This window comes from Peromyscus californicus, unplaced genomic scaffold (assembly GCF_007827085.1).
Source record: "Peromyscus californicus insignis strain IS unplaced genomic scaffold, ASM782708v3 Scaffold_5__1_contigs__length_169319896, whole genome shotgun sequence".
Taxonomy (NCBI): Eukaryota; Metazoa; Chordata; class Mammalia; order Rodentia; family Cricetidae; genus Peromyscus; species Peromyscus californicus.
In genome coordinates this window covers 47,907,715-47,926,695 of record NW_026294573.1, presented here as the reverse complement: position 1 = coordinate 47,926,695, position 18,981 = coordinate 47,907,715, and the positions used below count along the sequence as shown (strand labels likewise).

At 44.8% G+C, this 18,981-nt stretch overlaps 1 protein-coding gene across 3 annotated transcripts in view; it reads left to right on the top strand.

The window, feature by feature from the left end:
- Nucleotides 1-18,981, top strand: part of LOC128097099 (uncharacterized) — a 336,173-nt gene that overhangs the window by 221,221 nt on the left and 95,971 nt on the right. For 2 of the 3 annotated variants that reach the window (XR_008213785.1, XM_052717294.1), the window contains exon 2: nucleotides 7,720-7,768. The exons of the other annotated variant lie outside the window; for it this stretch is intronic. Coding sequence is in view for 1 of the 2 variants with exons in the window: in XM_052717294.1 (XP_052573254.1) it covers nucleotides 7,720-7,768 (49 nt within the window). In the remaining variant the exon portion in view is untranslated. The remainder of the gene's footprint in view (nucleotides 1-7,719; nucleotides 7,769-18,981) is intronic. 3 annotated transcript variants of the gene reach the window in all.

The window sequence follows — 18,981 nt, the reverse complement described above, 5'->3', positions numbered from 1 at the left end:
GGCTGCTTTGCAGTGGACACCTCTGGAGGGTTCCATTGCTTGAAGATTGAGCAATGCCAAGTTAAGTGGCTAGTGTGAAGCGATTATAACAGAGTGTAACAAAAATTTAAATCAGCTGCCTTCTCATCTCCAAGGAGCTGACCTGAATTTAGCTGACCAAATTCTCCCAATCTCAGTGTCCATGCTTACAAAGAGGAAAAAGGAATCTACCTGTATGAGGTAGAAAATAGAATTTTTGTAAGCCTTTCTGAGCATCATTTTTTTTGGAATATATACAAATAAATACATACGGGTGTTCTTTAGTTGTTCACACTAATTGCTCGGCTATGTAATTGGTGCACAAGGTTTAACACGATCAGTCCATGTGGTAATGAGTCTTTCAGAGCAAAGTAAATCAATAACCTGGCATGGATGTTAGGAAATACAGTGGCCAGAGTTGTGTAGCAATGAGCAGAAGAATTGGGAGTGGATTTGAACTCAGATCTTTGGACCTCACATACTGGGACTTAGATATATTCAGTAAGGGCATGTGTTTTAGCAATGCTGGTATCTCAGACTGGCAAAAAAAAACCCAAACATTTCACTATATTCTGAAGGTAAAAGATACAGTTAATTTTCTTTGACTTTCTAAAAACGATAGACAAACCATGTGGTAAGTTCTACAGTTCGATCCCGCACCCTTCTTCAGCCTCCTTCACTGTCTACCTTCTTCACACCCCAAGCTCCTGAACTCCATCCAACCTCTGCTTTTCGACTCTGTAGCATAGTCTCTGCTATGGTCCCATGAATGTCTTGCAGAGGTTGATCTTTGCATATCATGTGCCCTGCCCCTCCAGACTTGAGTCAACTGGTTTCTCCTTTAGAGAATCTTCTTCACCTCCTCCCACTTGGCCCTCTTGGCACCCTATACTGAGCCTTCATTATTTAGCCACATTTTACTTACTCCTTGTCCTACAAGCATTCACATGATTGATACAACCTAAGCACTGCAATTTGGGAGATGCTGAACCTGAGTGTAGTAGTTCTGAAATCCCAGCTCTCCTTCCTCCCAGCTGTGTGGTCTTGTGCAAGTTACTGAAATAAGTGTCACGGTTCTTATCTACAAATGGGGATGACCTGCCCCTTGGTGTAGAAGGGTTAGTGAGATCTCACTGCATGGTGTCTAACTGATAGTGCTCCATACTGGAAGGGGCTCTTTTTCTCTTTTCCCTCTCCTGAAAATTGAAGCTTTCGTATGGCCCATGTCTCAATCTCATGCACTATACCCGACACAGAAAAGGTGATTAGGTAATGGTATTTGTTCACTTCTGAATAACAGATGCATGAAAGATTGCAGTATGGCCTACAGACATACCCTTTTCCTACTTTGTGTCTGTGGTAAGCAGTGACCATGTTCTGGATCCTTCCTTAGCAGAGGACATGTGTGTGTGTGTGTAGGATGCACATGCATGTGTGTGTATAAGCTGATGGTCACCTTCAGGCATTGTTGCTCAGGTGCTGTCTACCTTTTCTTTTGAGATAGTCTCTCACTGAGAGCTGAGTAGGTTTGCTGAGAAGACTAGGCTTGTTGACTAGTGAGCCCCAGGGACCTGCCTGTCTCTGCCTCCTTAGTGTTGGGTTTAAAAGCAAGCACTGATGCCCTCAGCTTTTTACATGGATACTGAGGATTGAACTCGGGGCCTGATTGTGGCAGGAACTTTCCTGACAGAACCATGCTCCTCAAACCCAGAGGACATTACCAATCACCTCTGCTTCAAGTGCATCCTTCAGCTGCCTCTGCTCGTTTGCTCTCTGTGTTCAATATGGTGTGCTATGCCAGCAATAGGTGATCTGCTGTAAGGATGACACCACACAGGACCCGGTGACCTTCACCTCTGAGTTCGACCCACATCACCTGCTCTTGGGCAGCAACACCAAAGAAATAGCCAAGGTCCTGTACGCCAGCGAGTTCTGTTGTTCATATATCAAATTTGTTCTACATCTGTGGTTGTTAAAGTGAGAAAAAAAGATTAATAAAGTACATGTTTAAGCTTGAAAGAATAATTAACAGGACGGTATATGTTTTAGCTGTGAAGCCATCTTCACATTTAGCATAAAGCAGAGCCTTCCTTCTAATCCTTCTGAGGATGAAGGATTGGCTGGAATGAAATTGCTTTTTTTCTTGTGCATCTTGAAAGCTTTTAAAAAAATGTTATCATTTTTAAAAATTATTATTTTTCAAATTTCAAATAAGCTTTTAATCAGCCTCATTGTGGGATCTGCCTTGTTTTTGGATTTGCCTATCATTTGATTAGCTGTTGCCTGTGCTCTGATAAAAGGCCACTCGGATCTTGGGCTGCACTGGCCTTAAAAATCACACATCTTCACAGAGCCAGTGCTTGTCACTCAGTCATTGCCAGGGCTGCCTTGGCGGCTGCTAACAGCCCACCTCGGTGGAGACACAGACTGAGTGATTGGTGTACATAATAAACTAACATCTGTAAAGTGCATCTCTGCATGGGTGTCAGGGAAGCTGGAGACAAAGCCGAATGGCATCATTAGGGCCAGATTTAAGACTCCAATTTGTGTTGCATTTGCATAACAATGCGCAGGAGCAACTATTCACTGTTCCCTTTCAGGATTCAGTGTTTCACCTTCCCCAGGCATTTCCCCAGGGAGAGGAGGCAGGGGATGCCTGCAGAAGGGGATCAGCTAGTCAGAACGTCCTTCTCCAAACACAGGCTTCCCTGCTTAGGTAAGGAGGCTCCTGTCACTTGAATCCTGGGAGCTGCTTTGGACTAACCTCTGGTCTTCCTCAGGCCTGCCAGTTAACACATGGTAATGAGCATGGCAAGATCAAGAAAAGCTGTGCAGCTGGGCAGGGTGCATATTGCTTAGAATTGATCCCAGCTACTCTTCAGGCTGGGCAGGGGGATTGCAAGATGAAAGGCTACTTGGGTGACATAGCACTGAGTTTAAGGTTAGCCTGGGAAACTTAGTGTGATTCTGTCTAATGACAAACATAAAATAAAATAAAGGACGACGACGGGCCAGGGCTGGGAGTGGGGCATAGTGGGAGAGTATTTAGCCAGCCTTAGGCCCTGTATCTACTCTCCTATGCCAAAACAAGAAAAAAGAAAGAAGGAATGAAAGAAAGAACAGCTTTGGTGTCAAGAGCCAGAACCCACCGATGGCCGGGGTTCCCCGTATCATACCAGGCTCTGAGCTCCCTAGTTCACCTTGTGAGCTCCCGTCTCCTCACCTCAGCTGTCAGGGAGAGGCCATGAGACAGAAGGTGCCAACTGTCTTCCAAGGCTGAGGATCCTGTTCCCATCTCTTTCCTTTTCAGTACACTGAAGAAGCTCAACAGTGTCCACATAACACTTGTTGCTGGACACTTCTGGGGCCCAGGCACTGGTGCTGAGGATGAAGCCTGGAGGGCCTGGAATGAAAGTTATCTATTCTGTCCTCAGCCCTGGCCAAGTACCCCAGGCTTAGACTCTGCCCTGGGTATCACTAGGTGTGTCTGCCCCACCATCAGTTTTCTTTTGGCTTTAGTCCTCCCAAGGCTAATTCATCCTTAGCTGCTTAAAAGGGCAAAGGTACGAGGGACCAAGATTTTGGGGGAAAATGGCTTTTAGTAATGATTAATTACAGAGCTGCGAAATTTTGCTTAAAAAAAAAAACCCACTGATTTCTAAATTCGACATTGGCCAATGTGTTATGCAAAACACAGAGAAATCAATTAAAAACAAAACAGGCATGCATTTGAGGATGCTCATGCTCAGGCAAATCAATTAAACAAATACACTCAGTTTCCTCATCAGGAAAACAGGGTCAGTTCCTTGTATCCAGGTCTAATGAGCGGCTGAGAAGGTTTCGATATACATCTTGTGATTGTTGGAAACATAACCATGTTCATAAAAATATTAGTGTCTGAGAAGATGCCTCCATGGTTAAAATGCTTGCCATACACTCAAGAGAAGCTGGTTTTTTTTTTTTTTTTTAGTCCCTGGCACATACATAAAAAGCTGAGTATGGCAGCATGTAGCTGTCACCAAAGCCCTGAAGGACAGAGACAGGTAGAACCTAAATGCTCACTGAACAATCAGCTTAGCGGGATCCAGCTCAGTGAGGACCCCATCTCAAAGAAAAGGGGGTGGGGAGTGCCAGAGTTAGACATCCCCACATCAGCCTCTGGCCTCCACATGCATCTGCTCTGGCTTATTCCTGGCCTGTTAAGCAGAGGGAACAGCTTCTGAACCCTAACTCTACTGTTAACTAGCTCTGTGACCTTGATATCTACAGTTGGAAAACGTCTGAGTGTTTATGTACCATAGGCCTAAGCTACATTTACCAATGCACATTACTACTGACCTGGGGCAGGGGCTGTGAGAAATGAATTTTTAAGTGTGGGGAAAGTTTTCAGAAGAGTGAAACTGAAAGTCCTTTGCTCGGGCATGAGTGTAGAGAGAGCCGAGTTGTAGAAGGAGTGACTGGGGATACGTTTCCCTTGTATTGGACCTCACCTCTCGTCTTTAAGCTGGAGGAGGCTGAGGAAACAGAGAGCCCAAAACTGAGATGGTTTCTGTCTAGGCTTTGAACAGAGCAAGGCAAAACTGGGAAGCAGCCGTAAGATGCTGCGCCAGCTTCTTCTGTCTGTTTATAAACTTTAAGGCCAACAGGTGCTTAGAGCAGCCATCTGACAGTGATGGCCAGTGACATTTCCCATGTGGCCATGCTATGCAGAGAGCATCCACAGATGCCAGTCAAAAAGCAATGACCCGGTGGACTTTCAGTCTCAACCGAAGACATTGACAGGGCGCCAGGGTGCAGGAGAGGCGGCCTGCATGCTGAGGCTGGCACACAAAGGCTGCGGTGTCCAGGTCTGTGCAGGTAGAGTCTAGATAGGAAAAGGGTGCCTGACACCTGGGGTAATGTTAATGTCCTCATTTGAATTGGATTTTAGAGGCAAGTAGTTTGAAAGAAACCCTCAAGTCTTTCCTTAATGTAAAATTGACTGATAAAATGAAGTTTCTTTCTTATACAATGTAAGTCTTAAATAACATAGTTGGATTTCCATAAAATCAAGGGCCATCTATTAAAAAAAAAAACATGTCAGGAGAGAGAAGCCATCAGAATCAGGCTGCTGCTTTGAAGTTTCTTTTGTCAGTGAAGCAGAGAGGAGCACAATGTCCCTACTTGCCTGATGAAAAAAAGACATATTCTGAGTCCTTACTATGCTATGGCCACTGGGCCAGCTACTGTTAAGTCCTTACAATTACCTGATCATAAAAGGACAGGGCACTTAAGGCTCTAAAAACTGAAGTAATTGTTCTATGAAGATACAGTTAATAAAAGGAGCCCAACTTTGGTTTCCTGTGTTAATAATATAGTTCTAAGTCATATGTTATATGTTAAATGTTACAAACAGGTCCCCACATATTAATGAATCCTACAACAGTAAACCTATATGACTGGCAGAGCTGTCCCCATAGTGCATAGAAGGAAAGGGAGACTTTAAAAAAATAATTCACAGACCAGTTGTGGTGGTGCTCACCTTTAATCCTGTAGTCAGGGCCAAGTTGGATGGATCTCTGTGAGTTTGAGGCCAGGCTGGTCTGCAAAGTGAGTTCCGGGACAGCCAGGACTGCATAGTAAAACCCTCACAAACCAAAACAAAAACAAGAACAATAAAATATAGTCCAGGTCTGGAGATATGACTCAGCAGTTAAGAGCATGTACTGTTCTTGCAGAGGACTAGAGTTCAGTTCCCAGGATCCAGGTTGGGCAGCTTATAGCTGTCTATAACTCCAGCTCCAGGGCATATGATGGCCTCCTTTGACCTCTGTGGATACCCACACTCAAGCATTAATATCCACGTACAGACACACCCATATACACATAGTTAAAATTAAACTCACCCAGATTTAGAAGACTAATAAGAGGCTGAGCTAGGAGTCAAAGCAGGTCTGTTTGGGTTTGAATGTCTTCCCGTTCTTTTCTTACGTTTTTGATTATTTGTGAAACACTCATTTTCTAGTCTTCGTGCGCACATATTGGTTTAACTGGGACGGAGTGGCTCCCCTGTGTAGCTGCGGATGACTCACATCCCAGCTGTGATCTCTTTGCCCTGGGTAACTAAGGAGAAGCTACTGCCCCTGCTTTGTAGATTGTGATTAGAGGTATAATAGCATTGCAGACAGGGAGTCCTGTCTAAAGCCAGTAGGTTCTTTCTGTATTCCAGTAGAACAGGGAAGAAAAGGGTATGCAGTTAAGGCTGATGGATACGTAGAAAGTGGCATGGTATGTGAAGAGTCATGGATCTTCTCTATAAAAAAAAATAGAAAATTCACTATTGACTATAGGTAGAAGATAAGTATCTGCAAGTTTGGAAGGAGAAAGCAACATCTCTGATAGAATGTGGGACCCTGGAGTCACAGCTAAGGAGGGGGTCAGTAACTGTGACAAAGAGCAAGCTAGCTCAGAAACTGGGAACTGAGTATTTTAGCACGGAGACCAAGAGCAGTGTGCTAGCTTCCTGTGGCAGTTCTAACAACCATGAGCCATAGTTCCAGGCAACAAAAGTTGTTGTTTTCTTTATAGTTCTAAAGATCAATGAGTAACGCTGGACAGAAGTCAAGTTTTGGGCGGAGTCACACTCTTGTTTGCATGTATGGAAGAGAGTCTCATCCTTCCCACTGTTGCTCCCAGCTGCCAACATTCTTGGACTTCTGGTTACATTAGTTTAATCTCTACCTCTTCCTCCTATTGCCTTCTGTCTATGTCAAATGCGTTTGTAGCCTTTCTATAATGACATCCTGATTGTATTTAGGCTACATTATTAGGTAATCCCATATATTTCTCCCTCTCAGAGTCTTTAAAAGGTGATTGTATCTACAAAGATCCATTTTCCTCCTAAGACAACATCCATAGGTTCTAGATATCGGAGACAGGGGTCCTTGTTCTGCCAGTTACAGTCAGATCTGGGACCAGGATCTGTATTCTTAGGTAGCAAAGGCATCCCTTCTTTGCTTTTTAATTCTTTCCATTTGAGTATTATCCAGCCCCTCAAAGTGTCACTGCTCCCTCTCTAAAAACATTGTCCTCATCCCTGCTGAGGGTCCATGAGAGGATGGACAAGAAAAAGAGCTTCTTTAACACCAGGACTTATATAGACTTAGTGACTTAGTGCTGCGCTTCCTGAGTCAAAGCAGCAGGGAAGGGAAAGGCGAAGGGAAGGCTGGAAACCAAGTGCTAGGACTGAAAAGGGAAGAGACAATGGCAATCAAAGGAAGGGGCTGAAGGTGGCGGGGGAGGGGCATAAAAAGAAAGAAAAAGGAAAGCTTTAGAAAAAAGTATGAAATTGGAGAGAGGGTAGGAAGGGAGAACAAAGGAAAGACGGAGGAGGAGGGAAAATGGGAACAGAAAGGATGGAGTGAAAGATTGGCAGGAGACAGAAACAGGAAGAAAATAAGGCAGGGTGGAGGGGAATGTGAAAGGAGAGAGCTGACGGATGAAAGAATGAGGTATGGGCTGTGCAGGCCGCGGAGGAGAGAGAAAGGCAGCCAGCTTGAGCCCCTGCTGGGGGAGGAAATCACACAGGCTTTTGGTAAGGTGACAAACGTCTATATGTTAATATGCTGAAATAAATACAGTGGCTGCAACTTACAAATCACATTCATCGGCTGTTACAGTCTGGTAATTGTCCATACATGCATTTTTTTTTTCTGGTTCCAGACCCTGGCTTATCAGAGGACAACATGCTTTTGAAATGCCACATTATTTTGTAAGTACATTTCACGTCCAAAAGTCCCACTAAGTGTGAAATACTGAAGACTTATTGCTTGTGCTTCCGTTCTTTGTTGCTCCCGGGCTCCAGCGCAAGGATGTTAAAATGGCCATTTCCATCATCAGTCTCCTGGCTCCATGCTCATCCTCTCCAAACCAGTCATTTATCTCCCTCCCCCTCTTCTCTCTTTCCCCTCCCATTTCTTCACCATTTTGTTCACTTAAGTGGGTTTCTTCCTCCTGTCTCCTCCTTCCTTCCTTCCTTCCTTCCTTCCTTCCTTCCTTCCTTCCTTCCTTCCTTCCTTCCTTCCTCAGTGTTTTTCTTCCCTCCTCTTGTGTCTTTTGTTTGTTTGTCTCTCTCTTCCTCTCCTCCAACCTTAAGTGTCTCTTCATAGGGCATCATAAGACTGTAAACTTCAGTGTCCTGACTTAGGGCCTTATATTTATTTATTGTCATGTCTGCCACGAGCATTGTAGAATCTTAGCAGTGCCCTGAATTGAGGAAGTAATTCCTCCTCCTCCTCCTCCTCCTCCTCCTCCTCCTCCTCCTCCTCCTCCTCCTCCTTCTCGTGGTGATCACCAAACATGTGTTCAAGGCATCACCAAGTGTCTGCAGAGGGGTGGAGGAGCTGTCCAGTCACTGCTGGTTGAGAAATTTGCTGTTGTATAGTTAGATCTTAGCTATGGTTCCCCTCATCTCTTCTTAGCTATGTTATCACAGACAAATCCCACAAATATTCAGATGTATAGCTAATTTACCTGTGTAGCTAATTTAAACACCAAGCTCTAGATGACAACCCTGGAGCTTTGGAGGCAGATCTTGGTGTGGTCTGACAGTATACTTGTTGTCCTGTGAGCTTTCAGGCATGCTGTAGCTGCCAGTCAAGGCTGTGCCTTCAAAACCACTATCCTGCCTCTCACTGGCTGGTCTTCAGTGTCTTCACCAAAATATAGGGCTCCTGAGGCATCCTTCTCCCCCTTATCCTGTAAATTAGGGGAAATAATGTACCTAAGAAATGTAGCATAGGACCCTGGTCCATGGTGACACATAAATGCTAGCTCATAAAGAAAGTTCTCCTAAAGGAAGGCTGGTCTGTGACAGCAGCTTGGGGATTAAAAATGTGTCTGGATATATTCACAGCAGCACACAAATGCTCCCATTTTTAAAGAAGAGGTTCAATGGCTTTTTAGCAATGAAGTATCTGTGCTTATTAATAAATCTCTCTCAGTGGGATCAGTCCCCTGTAGTAACAGAAGATAAATGATGGAAGCTGGCACTGTACCTGAGATTCTGAAAATCTAAAATTGACAACCCACACACACACTTGTTAATGAGACCAAGTGCAAACTCTGTTACTAATGTTCAAGAGGGAGAGTGTCGCTGGGTGTTGTCACCTAATCCCTTCTCCCAACCTCTCCATGCTGATAGAGATCTGCATTCCCCACATCACGGCTGGCTCAGAGCCAGGCAAGGTGCTAGATCGTTCACGCTTGTGCCTTCCCCCATAACGTGCCCTAGAAAGTCTTATTCGTATTTGCCACATTAAGAAACTGCAGCTCAGAGAGAGGTTAAATAATTTGCCCTGTGACATCTAGTTGGTCATGGCAGTGCTGGGATTGTATCTTTTTTCTTTGTGACCCTTCGCTCCAATACAGATAAACACCTGGCTGTCTAGAATTCCAGTAGCCCATCTGATGCTCCTTAGGATTTCAGTTTCCTTTTTCAGGGCAATAGGGCTCTTTGAAATCTCTAAGCTTAGTCTGGCATAATGACCTGCATGTGATTGGCACTCACTTAAAAACAAGTGAATATAGGATGAATTATTTGTACCCAATAAATATAGGGTAAAGCAATGAATATAGGATTCTCTCCACCAAGCCTTCCACCAGGAAGTGTTAGGGAAATAGCCAGGTGAAACTGCACAACAGCCTGCCAGGAATTCTAGGCTCTGGTCTAAGTTTACCACAAGATAATTCTGTAAAGTAGATGAAGAAGCCAGTTTCCCTCCTAGTTAGAAACTGAATTGTGACCCTATCCCACACCCAATTTGTATGTTCAAACATTACCACCAGTGTGACTATGTTTAGAGGTGGGGTCTTCGGGAGGTGGCTGAGGTTAAATGAGGTCATGGACCCAGCCCTGATCCCATCCTTCAGAACTCAGATCAATGTCTCTGGCACCTCTCTCTGGGATTTCTGTTCTCAAACACCACTTTCTGTGAGACCACTTTGTCTCTGATATGTTGTTACGGGAACGCAGAGAGCCAGTACCCTACACACATGTCCACCACACTTTGCGCACCTGTGAAGCATGAACAATTTAGATGGAAGTTTTTCTGAAAAGTTTTGGAAATGCCAGCATTCTGCCAAATGTAAGTGAGTCTGGTTGACTAGGGAGGGAACACTCTAAACATTCTACTCTTTCCTTGGAAATTCACTAACAGGTGAGCAGTTACAAGAAACCCTGCAGTCCAAACAAAAGCCTCTAGCAAATCCAAGCAAACCCTCTGAGTCTGTTAATGCCAACAGCTATCTCAACCTTCCTGGATGGGTACTGATTGGCAGCTGAACCTTCTTTTTGCTTGTGCTTTTAATGGATAAGAGGATTGTGGGCAGATTCACAAGGCTGAGGCAGGGGTGTAACCCACAAGGGTAGAGGACAGTTCAAAACTCAAATTTGTGGTTTAATATTCACGGTGCCACTTGGCCTCTGGTGTGAAGCATGTTATCCAGGGCTTAGTTTTCAGAGAGTCAGAATAGGTTTGGGTCAAGTGGTAGAGTGTTGAGTATGATATTTCTGGCTACTTATTGGTCGCTTAGATTATTCCAGGTTCTTCTGAAAGGGGTTGGATGAACGAACTCCTTTGAAATTCCTAAATACCCAGTTAGAGAAGGTGGTACTCTATTCTTCTGGCTGTAAACTTGAACTTTGTACACAGACTGGGAAATGTCAGCAGCCACAGTTGAGCCCAGCCTATCCTGTCTCCAGGGCTTGTGCTGTCTTATATCTCCATATGTTTATAGTCATAACCTCTTACATCCATGTACCTAACTTAACCTTGGAGTCACTACCTCTGCGTGTGTCTGCATTTCTAGAAGTGCAGGAGAGAGACACTCAAAACACATACAAACTGACAGGTTCATGGAGTCTTTTTCAGTCTCCTCTGACTTTTCATTCTTTACCTCTGGTCTCTTTCTTACGAAGTAGCTGAGGACGATCCTGAACTTCCAATTGTCCTACCTCTACTCACCCGGAGTGAGGAGATTACAGGCAGGTGCCACCACAGCTAGTTTATGTGCTGCTGACAATCAAACCCAGAGCTTGGAGTAAGCCAGGCAGATCCTCTACTAACTGAACTGTATCTCTAGCCCAAGATAGGGTTTTCCCATGGCATCACTCTGTTTCTTTTATGGCATAGCTCACATTAATGCACTGAGTTGTTCCTTTGTCAGGTTCTGGGGAAAATTCCCCCTTGTCAGCATCATGGCACCTGGTACCCAGAATGCACTTGCTGTTGTTGGGTTGAATGTCACCTCTTGGAAGCACTGGTATCATCTGGAAGGGCTATAAATCTGGAGCTGGTTAGGGCTTTACAGACAGATGTTTATAATGGTAGGAAACAAGCTCCTTCCTTAGCACAGCCTCAAGGCTGGCTCTCCCCACATCCTCCCTGCAGCTTAGCAGTGGCTGCTAAGGTGGGCTGCATTATTCTATGCCTGGCTTGTCCTCTTCATGATTATCCTCATCACCCCCCAGCTCTCCACAACCAAAGGTCTGCCTGGAATCAAAGCTCTAAAGAAGGGGAAATGCAGGGCAAGGGAAGGGTCATCAAATACAGGCAAGTCCAGGAGACTTCCAGGAATTATTTGTCCTGATGTGTGTGGTATGATGGTGGAGCAGGGAGAAAGGGGGCCTGCAGCAGTGTGTGCAGAGCCAGGAGCAGGAGCCAGTGTTCCCCTCGCATTTACACCTTTCTACTCCTCTGTGTTAATTCTGTCAGCACGGCCACACTGTACTGTCAGGCAGCCTGACATCTATGCAAACAGCTTAGGCAAAGCGGAGAGGATCAGTGCAGCTACTCAGAGCACGCGATGTAATTCTGAGAAGCCCAGTTCAGTTTCCCACATTCCGCGAGTACCCCAGGAAATGGTGCAGCCGATTCCCTTTGCTTCCGTCAAGGGACACACCTTTTTAATGGACTTGAGCCCGACTTGTCATTTGTCAAATATCTCCTATCCTACAGGCCTTTGAAAAATATATAATCCATTTAATCCTTACCAGGACGCTGGATGGGAGACATGATTACTCTCATTTTTCAAATGAGAGAACAAGAAACCCCCTGACCTTGCAAGAGTAAAACCCTAAAATCTGTCCTGGCTTCAGGCTTACGTTGGTCTGTGGAGTTTCTGTCCCTTTCCTTTTTTGAGAAACTTGAGGTTCTCTCTCGATCGCAGTTTGAGGCCCTGCTGGCCTCGGTTTCCCAATTTTTCAACTTTCAAAGTTTTCAAGGTTATGTTATCACGTCTCAGCCTGTCCCTAGAGTGTCTCCATTTGATACCTTCAAGTTATAAGGTTTGTTTGAATAATCCATTAACATTGAGAAAATTACTTTCTCATTATGAAATATTTGTCACTTTAATACTAATTACTTTAACTGTATTTATTGAGGATTAATGACTGAGCAATATTTTATTAATAACCAACTGGCATTTATTATTGCATAAATAATAAATAGTGTCTCATTAAATATAAATGTATTTTTTATTTGGGCACCTTCATTGAGAGTATTGCCAAAAATTTTTTGCATTCATTAAAAAATCTCATTAAAATGGTTGGCTAGTCTTGCCTTGGCGCCCCACCCCCGCCTCCCCCAAAAGAATCGCTGACAATTCCTGTCCAATAGGGAGACTTTGGGATTATTCATCAGCCTGTCAGGAGAAGGCCTTTCGACAATGCAGGCAAGGCAGCTGTGGATTCTGGTTGCCATGAGAACCTTAACTTTGTGCTCTGCTCTCACACTTCGTTATATCTACATTTGGAACCCGCACTAGTGTCAGAGAGTCACTACCTTTAAGAGCTATCGCGTCACATGAGCAGCTCATCTGAGATCATGGACCCAGGGGAGCAGGGAAAGACTGTTCTTCCCTTCCATTTGCAGGGAGGGAATGAGGCCCAGGACAAGGGTCACCAGGAAGGCAGGAGCAGGACTGGCCTGCCGACCTGTGAATATCAGTGCTTAGTGGTCTCAGCGGCGCTGTGCACATTCTTGCCCCATGTCACTGGTCCACCCGTCCGTCCATCTAACTCATCATTGCAGCCTGACAAAAGGTCAGCTCTCACACAGCTTTATCACCTAAGTTACATCCTTACTTTTTTCTAGCTCTAAACCCCTCCCCATAAGCGCCCTGTCACTCTTAGAGCTGTGGTCACACCCAAGATTCTCCAGGTGCATGCTCACCTGGTCTCATAGAAGTAATCTGATAATCATGTTTCATATGTCCCCTTCCTCTACGCCCTTACCCCCCCACCCCCCGTGTTGTTGGATACTCTCCATCCAGACTCTCTTCTGCTGGCCAAATGATGCCCATTCTGGGAAGACGGGTGTCCAGGCAGACTTGATTACTTGTCCTATCCCAAAGCTGTCCGTTCAGGAGATTCTGGGGAAGGCCAGGGACCTGGGAAGGAACGAAGCCTTCTTCTCCACCCTCTGGATGATTCCCATGTATCTGGACTCCATAGAATCTTCTCCTGTGCCCTAAGTCTCACCATCCCTCACAGCACAACATCTTCAGTTCTAACCTCACCTTCCCCTTGCAGGCTCCACCCTTAGTCAGAAGGAAAGCACTGGGAGTGGGGACGAATGTCACCCCTTCCTTTGTCTGTCCTCCACTTCACCTGGAGGTCTCTGGTAAAGGTGCCTGTGTGTGTCCTGTGGGTTAACAGAGGACCTCTGTGGGGTGTTCCTTCATCGGTTCTGGGATCAGAGAGCTCCATAGCTGACCCCTTCCTCTGCGGACACTGTGCTCTGTGTCTACTGTAGTCCTTGACCTGGGCCTTTTTCTTCCACTCTCACTAGATGGAGGCCCTGCATCCTCAGATGTACTGCTGGAACTCTCAACCTGGAATGCCTTCTACTGTTTGGACTTGCATGTGTTTCTCCATACCTTGACCAATTTTCAGTGACTTCTTTATTAAAAAATGATTTTTATTTATGTGCATGTGTATAGGGGTATAAGTACCTGAGAGCAGGTGCCAGCAGAAGCCAGGAAGGTGCATCAGGTGACATGGAGCTGGGTCTACAGCTCGCAGTGAGCTGTCTGACATGACATGAGTACTGGGAACCAAATTCGAGTCCTCTGCAGAGTCAGCTGCTGAGGTATCTCTCCAGACCATCTTATTTTATTTATCTTATTTTTATTATCTAACTTCTGTGTCTCCAGCACCTGGTAGGCACCTTATAGGCCTTCCAAGAGACACTTGACAAATCCACTTGGAAGAATGAGTCTAGGATTCCTTCCCCTGGGGGTGAAGTTTGGACGACCATTGTAAGCAGGCTTTCTTTGACCTATGGGATGGGCTAAGCCTGGGAATAATGGTCTGGTCCAATTTCCAGCCTCAGCCAGTACAATGCACTCTAAAACATGACATTTGCATCTATTTCACTAAGACTCTTGCACCCCCTTGGCCCCCACCCCATCCTGTAACAATAGAAGTCCTCATTCCGCTAAAACTGTGTCATTTCTTTAGCGTTTTGAGGGTTAGAAATTAGGACAAGACTATCAGCCAAATGCAGCGGGCACCAGTGTACTGACTGGGTATCTTATCAGATATTCAAGACTGCAGCAAGAAATGTCACGGGGAGCTTCTGACAAAAATATTTAATTAATAGCAACAGCTACAGAAATGAATAACAGCATCCAGGCAATTACAGTGTTCAATAAACCAGCTCTCCCAGGATGAGCAGCAGCAGATTACTGACTGATGGACTGCATTTAAATATGTTATCTGCTCACTGGAAAGACCCAGTGGGTCCCTCCCTTCCATGACATGGCCGGGAGCTGTGTTATTGTTGTAGCCTTTTAAAAAATGAAATAATAAATTAAATTATCTGTCAGAGTGTTCAGAGATTTCTAGTCCTCTCCAAACTACCCAACAATAATTTGACCCTGGGCTATATATACTGGTAGACACTGGAGGGGTTGCTATAAAACACCAGAGTATGTGTTTCCGTGTCACGGTGCTCGTGTCAATGGGAGATGGAGAAGTTTGCACTTATACATTTCTAGTGCTGGCTATATGACCTTGGACAACTTTCTTCACTTCTTGGGAACTACAGGTTTCTTGTTATGATAAAGTGTACTGAGATTTTCCTAGCAGTGTAGTGGTTTAATGAAGGTGATAGGCTACATAAAGCTCCTGGGGGAACTGTGGCACTGTGGTGCCTGGTGATACTTTTCTCGTTACTAAGGGTGCCAGGGTTAAGGAGGGGGAGCTGGATTTTTCTCACCACTGAGGAGCTTAGCTCATCATGGGGGCAGGGAGCCAGGTTGACAGAGTGAGAATCAAGTCAGTCTAGCAGAGAAAGCATAGTCTGAAAACACGGCAAGCCACCTCCAAAAGGATCTCAGCAGAGTTGAAAACTTCCATGGGGAAGGCAGGGTTGCACAATTGTAGGGTTAACATGATGCCCAGGCCTTGTTCTTCAGAGGGCAAGAACTGAGCACCAATCACATCCTATCTAGGTTTGCACTCCCTGGGGCACCTCCTCCTCGGATGCCCCTTTAAAGGAATTTGTAACTGGTACAAATCCCAGGACATAGCTGTAGTCAGGAGATTGTGGGTCTTGCCTTTTATCTGATTCAAAGGCAGAATGTCAAAACCTAGAACCACAAGTGGGGTTCTTAAGGTTGACGTGCAGGCTGGAATGTTCAGAAACAGCCTGCTCTGAACACGTTCATCTGGGCCCTACAGCACTTGCTTAGCTCTAAGTTCCCTTACAGTCACTTAAAAATAACTGATGGAAAAACAGTAATGTGCCTAGCAAAATGCCAACTACTAGAAAGGCAATGGTGTGGCAGCAGTGATCTACCAGACTCAAAAGATAGGAAAAAGACAGCATGACTCAGTAAGTACTGGTTAGAGCCCCGAAGCAGAAGAAAAGCCTGCTGGAGAGCACGTGCAGAGCTAGTCACCTCCCATCTAGAACAAGACTCACTGGTGGGACCTGGTGACTTCTTGTTGGCCTGAATTCAATGGAACTTTGCAGTGGGGGTCCCTAGTTGTCTATAAGAAGAAGCAGAGCTCTCCTACAGACACAATTTTCAAAGTTACTTTTTGAAAGTAAGGAAAGTAAGTAGGAGATGACAAGTCAAATTCTAAACAAAGTGCTGTAGGAGAATGACTAAAAGCATATATTCTAAGAGCAGGAAGTAGCTTCTATCAGATGTGAAGTTGGAGGTGATAGAAATAACAGAAAAACAACATTAAACAGAAGCAGGACCTGGGAGCACAGCAAACAGGGTTATGTAGTACCCATCAATCCTGCTTGCACACACTCATGGCCTAATCGGTCCTGAGAGACTAGAACAGCCCATGATGACAGTACATAGTTAGAAGCTGCTCAGGTTGGCCTAAAAGCATCTGGCAGTGAACCTGGTAGGTCTGGCTCTGCTGCGGCATTATTTCTTATTTTTCATTTGGTTTAGTATGGGACTGGGAAGACATTCTAAACATCAGTTCATTCGTTCGTGGGAATAGACTTTCTAGTTGTCACCTAAGAGGTAGTGAGAGAGATTCATGAAGTGAATTTGAGGAAAGGTGATACAACTCTCCAATCTAGAACATCTCTAGGCTCTTCAGGAGTGGCCCTCCAGCAGCTTTCTGCTTATTTCCATACATATGCCTCACAGAAATCTGCTGGTAAGGTCCTGAAATGCATTTCTGAGTTCCTACCCATAGGAACTAGATCTCCCCCTAAAATGTGCTTAAGTGCTTATGGACCTTTCTTTCTCCCTCCTTTCTTTAACCCACCCCATCAGGTAGAATGCACTGCTGTCTGGAATTGCTTATTCTTTCTGTCTCTTTTTTCCACATTCATTCCTACCACCTTGAGCTCTTCTGGACCAGTGCCTCAGGAGTCCAACATCCTCTTCATCCTCTTCACCATCACCATAATTGTCTCCTAGGAACTTAAGTCTGCTTACCACTTCTCTTCCCAGAAGTATCTAGTAACTTCCTACTACACTTAGAAGAATCTTTAAACTTCATCCTAAGGCTCACAAGGTCCCCAGGGGTCAGATTCCTACCTGTCTCTGCCCACTCTCCCCTCCTTTGCCACAATCACCTTTCATTAGGAGTGCAGTCTTGCTGAACCACTCCAGAAAACCACCCACATCCTTTTCAAGAGAGAAATGACTGTTGGGTAAGTCACTGGAAGTGAGGTGGCAATGGTATCCACAAGAGCATGCCTCAAACCTTAGGTTACTAGAAACATAACTGATGGTCAGCAAGAAGAGTGATTGAAAGTTCTGAGGAAAGAGAAGGTTTTATTATTAGGTTCAGCCTCTATAGTTTTCCTTCTGGCCAAGAGATCTGCATATGAATACACTGATTTCATGTTTTGTCATTTTCTTTGAATATGCCAAGTGCTGTGTCAGGCAACAAGAAGGTAAGAACCTTCTCTAGTTTGATGTAGCCCCATAGAGAGCACATGCTAGGCCATCCTATCTACTCTGTAAAAATTGGTCTCTGCTCCTCCTGCTACAGCAAGGCACTCAGAAAGAGTGTCCTGACTGTTTGTGCCCAGAAAACACGAATATGCTCTAAGTATCTGCCTGTGTGCCTTATCCCCTACGTGTGCCCAGTGTGAAGAATAGGTCTTTGTGCTGATATCTCTGGCGGTCCTGGTGGATTTTATTGCTGGAGTCTAGATTTTCTGGGACTATGTAGGTTCTCTCCTGGATTTTGTGATACAGGACTCCAAGACTATGGCTGTCCCCCTTGGTTTTCATGTCATCTGCTGTCTTCTCTCCTGCTGTCTATCAACATCACCAGTCTGGATCTCTGTGGAAAGGCAATAGGTCTTGTGGACAGAGCATGCATAGCATCCTCAGAAAGACCTGTATCTGGTCCTTCCTCACTCTTCGAAGCTGGGTGCCATTCAGTGTGTTGACTAACCCTTTTGAACTCAATTCTCACTTATTAAGGACTCTCCTGGTACCTTCTTCACAGGCCTCTTATAAGGATGAAAACAATTCATGTATGTTAAGAGATTCAGAGTTGAACTGAGAATGGACCTAATAGATTAAGGGTGTTGTTTGGGCTATAGTTAAATAAAGTTAGGTTTTGATGGTGAGGATCGTGGGATTTGAAATGTGACATGTGCGTTCAAAATCCCATTTCTGTCATTTACCAGCTGTATAATCTTCATCAAGTAACTGATCTTCTCTAAGTCTATTCTGGGTTGTCAGAAAGATAAATGAGATGACATGTGTAGCTAGAAAGAGCTTGATAAGTGCAGTTATTGTCTTATCATTATTATTTTGAGTAAGTAGAGTCCCGGTTTACAATAATTCTTAGCCATCAACCAGGGGGGTAGGTGAGACACTTTTTCCACCTGAACATCTCACCATACATAGCTCTGGTCTGGATTTCCTGCCTTCTGAACCTCTTCCTGGTGGCTTCCCAGAGTGCCTTATAGCCTCTCTTGGCTGAATTATGACTGTCAGGGCTGGCAAGTGACACAGGTAGGTCCTGCCACATTATGGAGAAATGGTGCATCATTTGTCTCAGCCCCACCAATACTTTGGATTTTGAGGGGGAAGGAAGCTGGGGAGGAGGTATAAAGGATAATGCAGAGTCTCCAAAATTAATGAGGTAATGGGTGAACATATTTCCATCTAAATGAGCTGGGGTCATGTTCCCGGGAAGGAACAGCAAAGAGGAATAGCCAATTGAAGAAGCTCAAAGTGGAATCCAAGCCAACTGGCTGAATAAATCAATGTCCAGTTGTGTCTTATTTGTGGCAATTACCTCTCTGAGTCTCCAGTCCCCAGTGCCCCACAATTGGGCTACGGATGCTCATTTAACAGCTCCAAGTTTGACATCTTAATGTTTTCCTTCCCACAATAAAAATGAGTATCTGCTTCAAAATATGTACTTGTCATTAGTGTTTCCCACAAAACCTTTTTGTTCCAAGAAGTAAAGAGAAT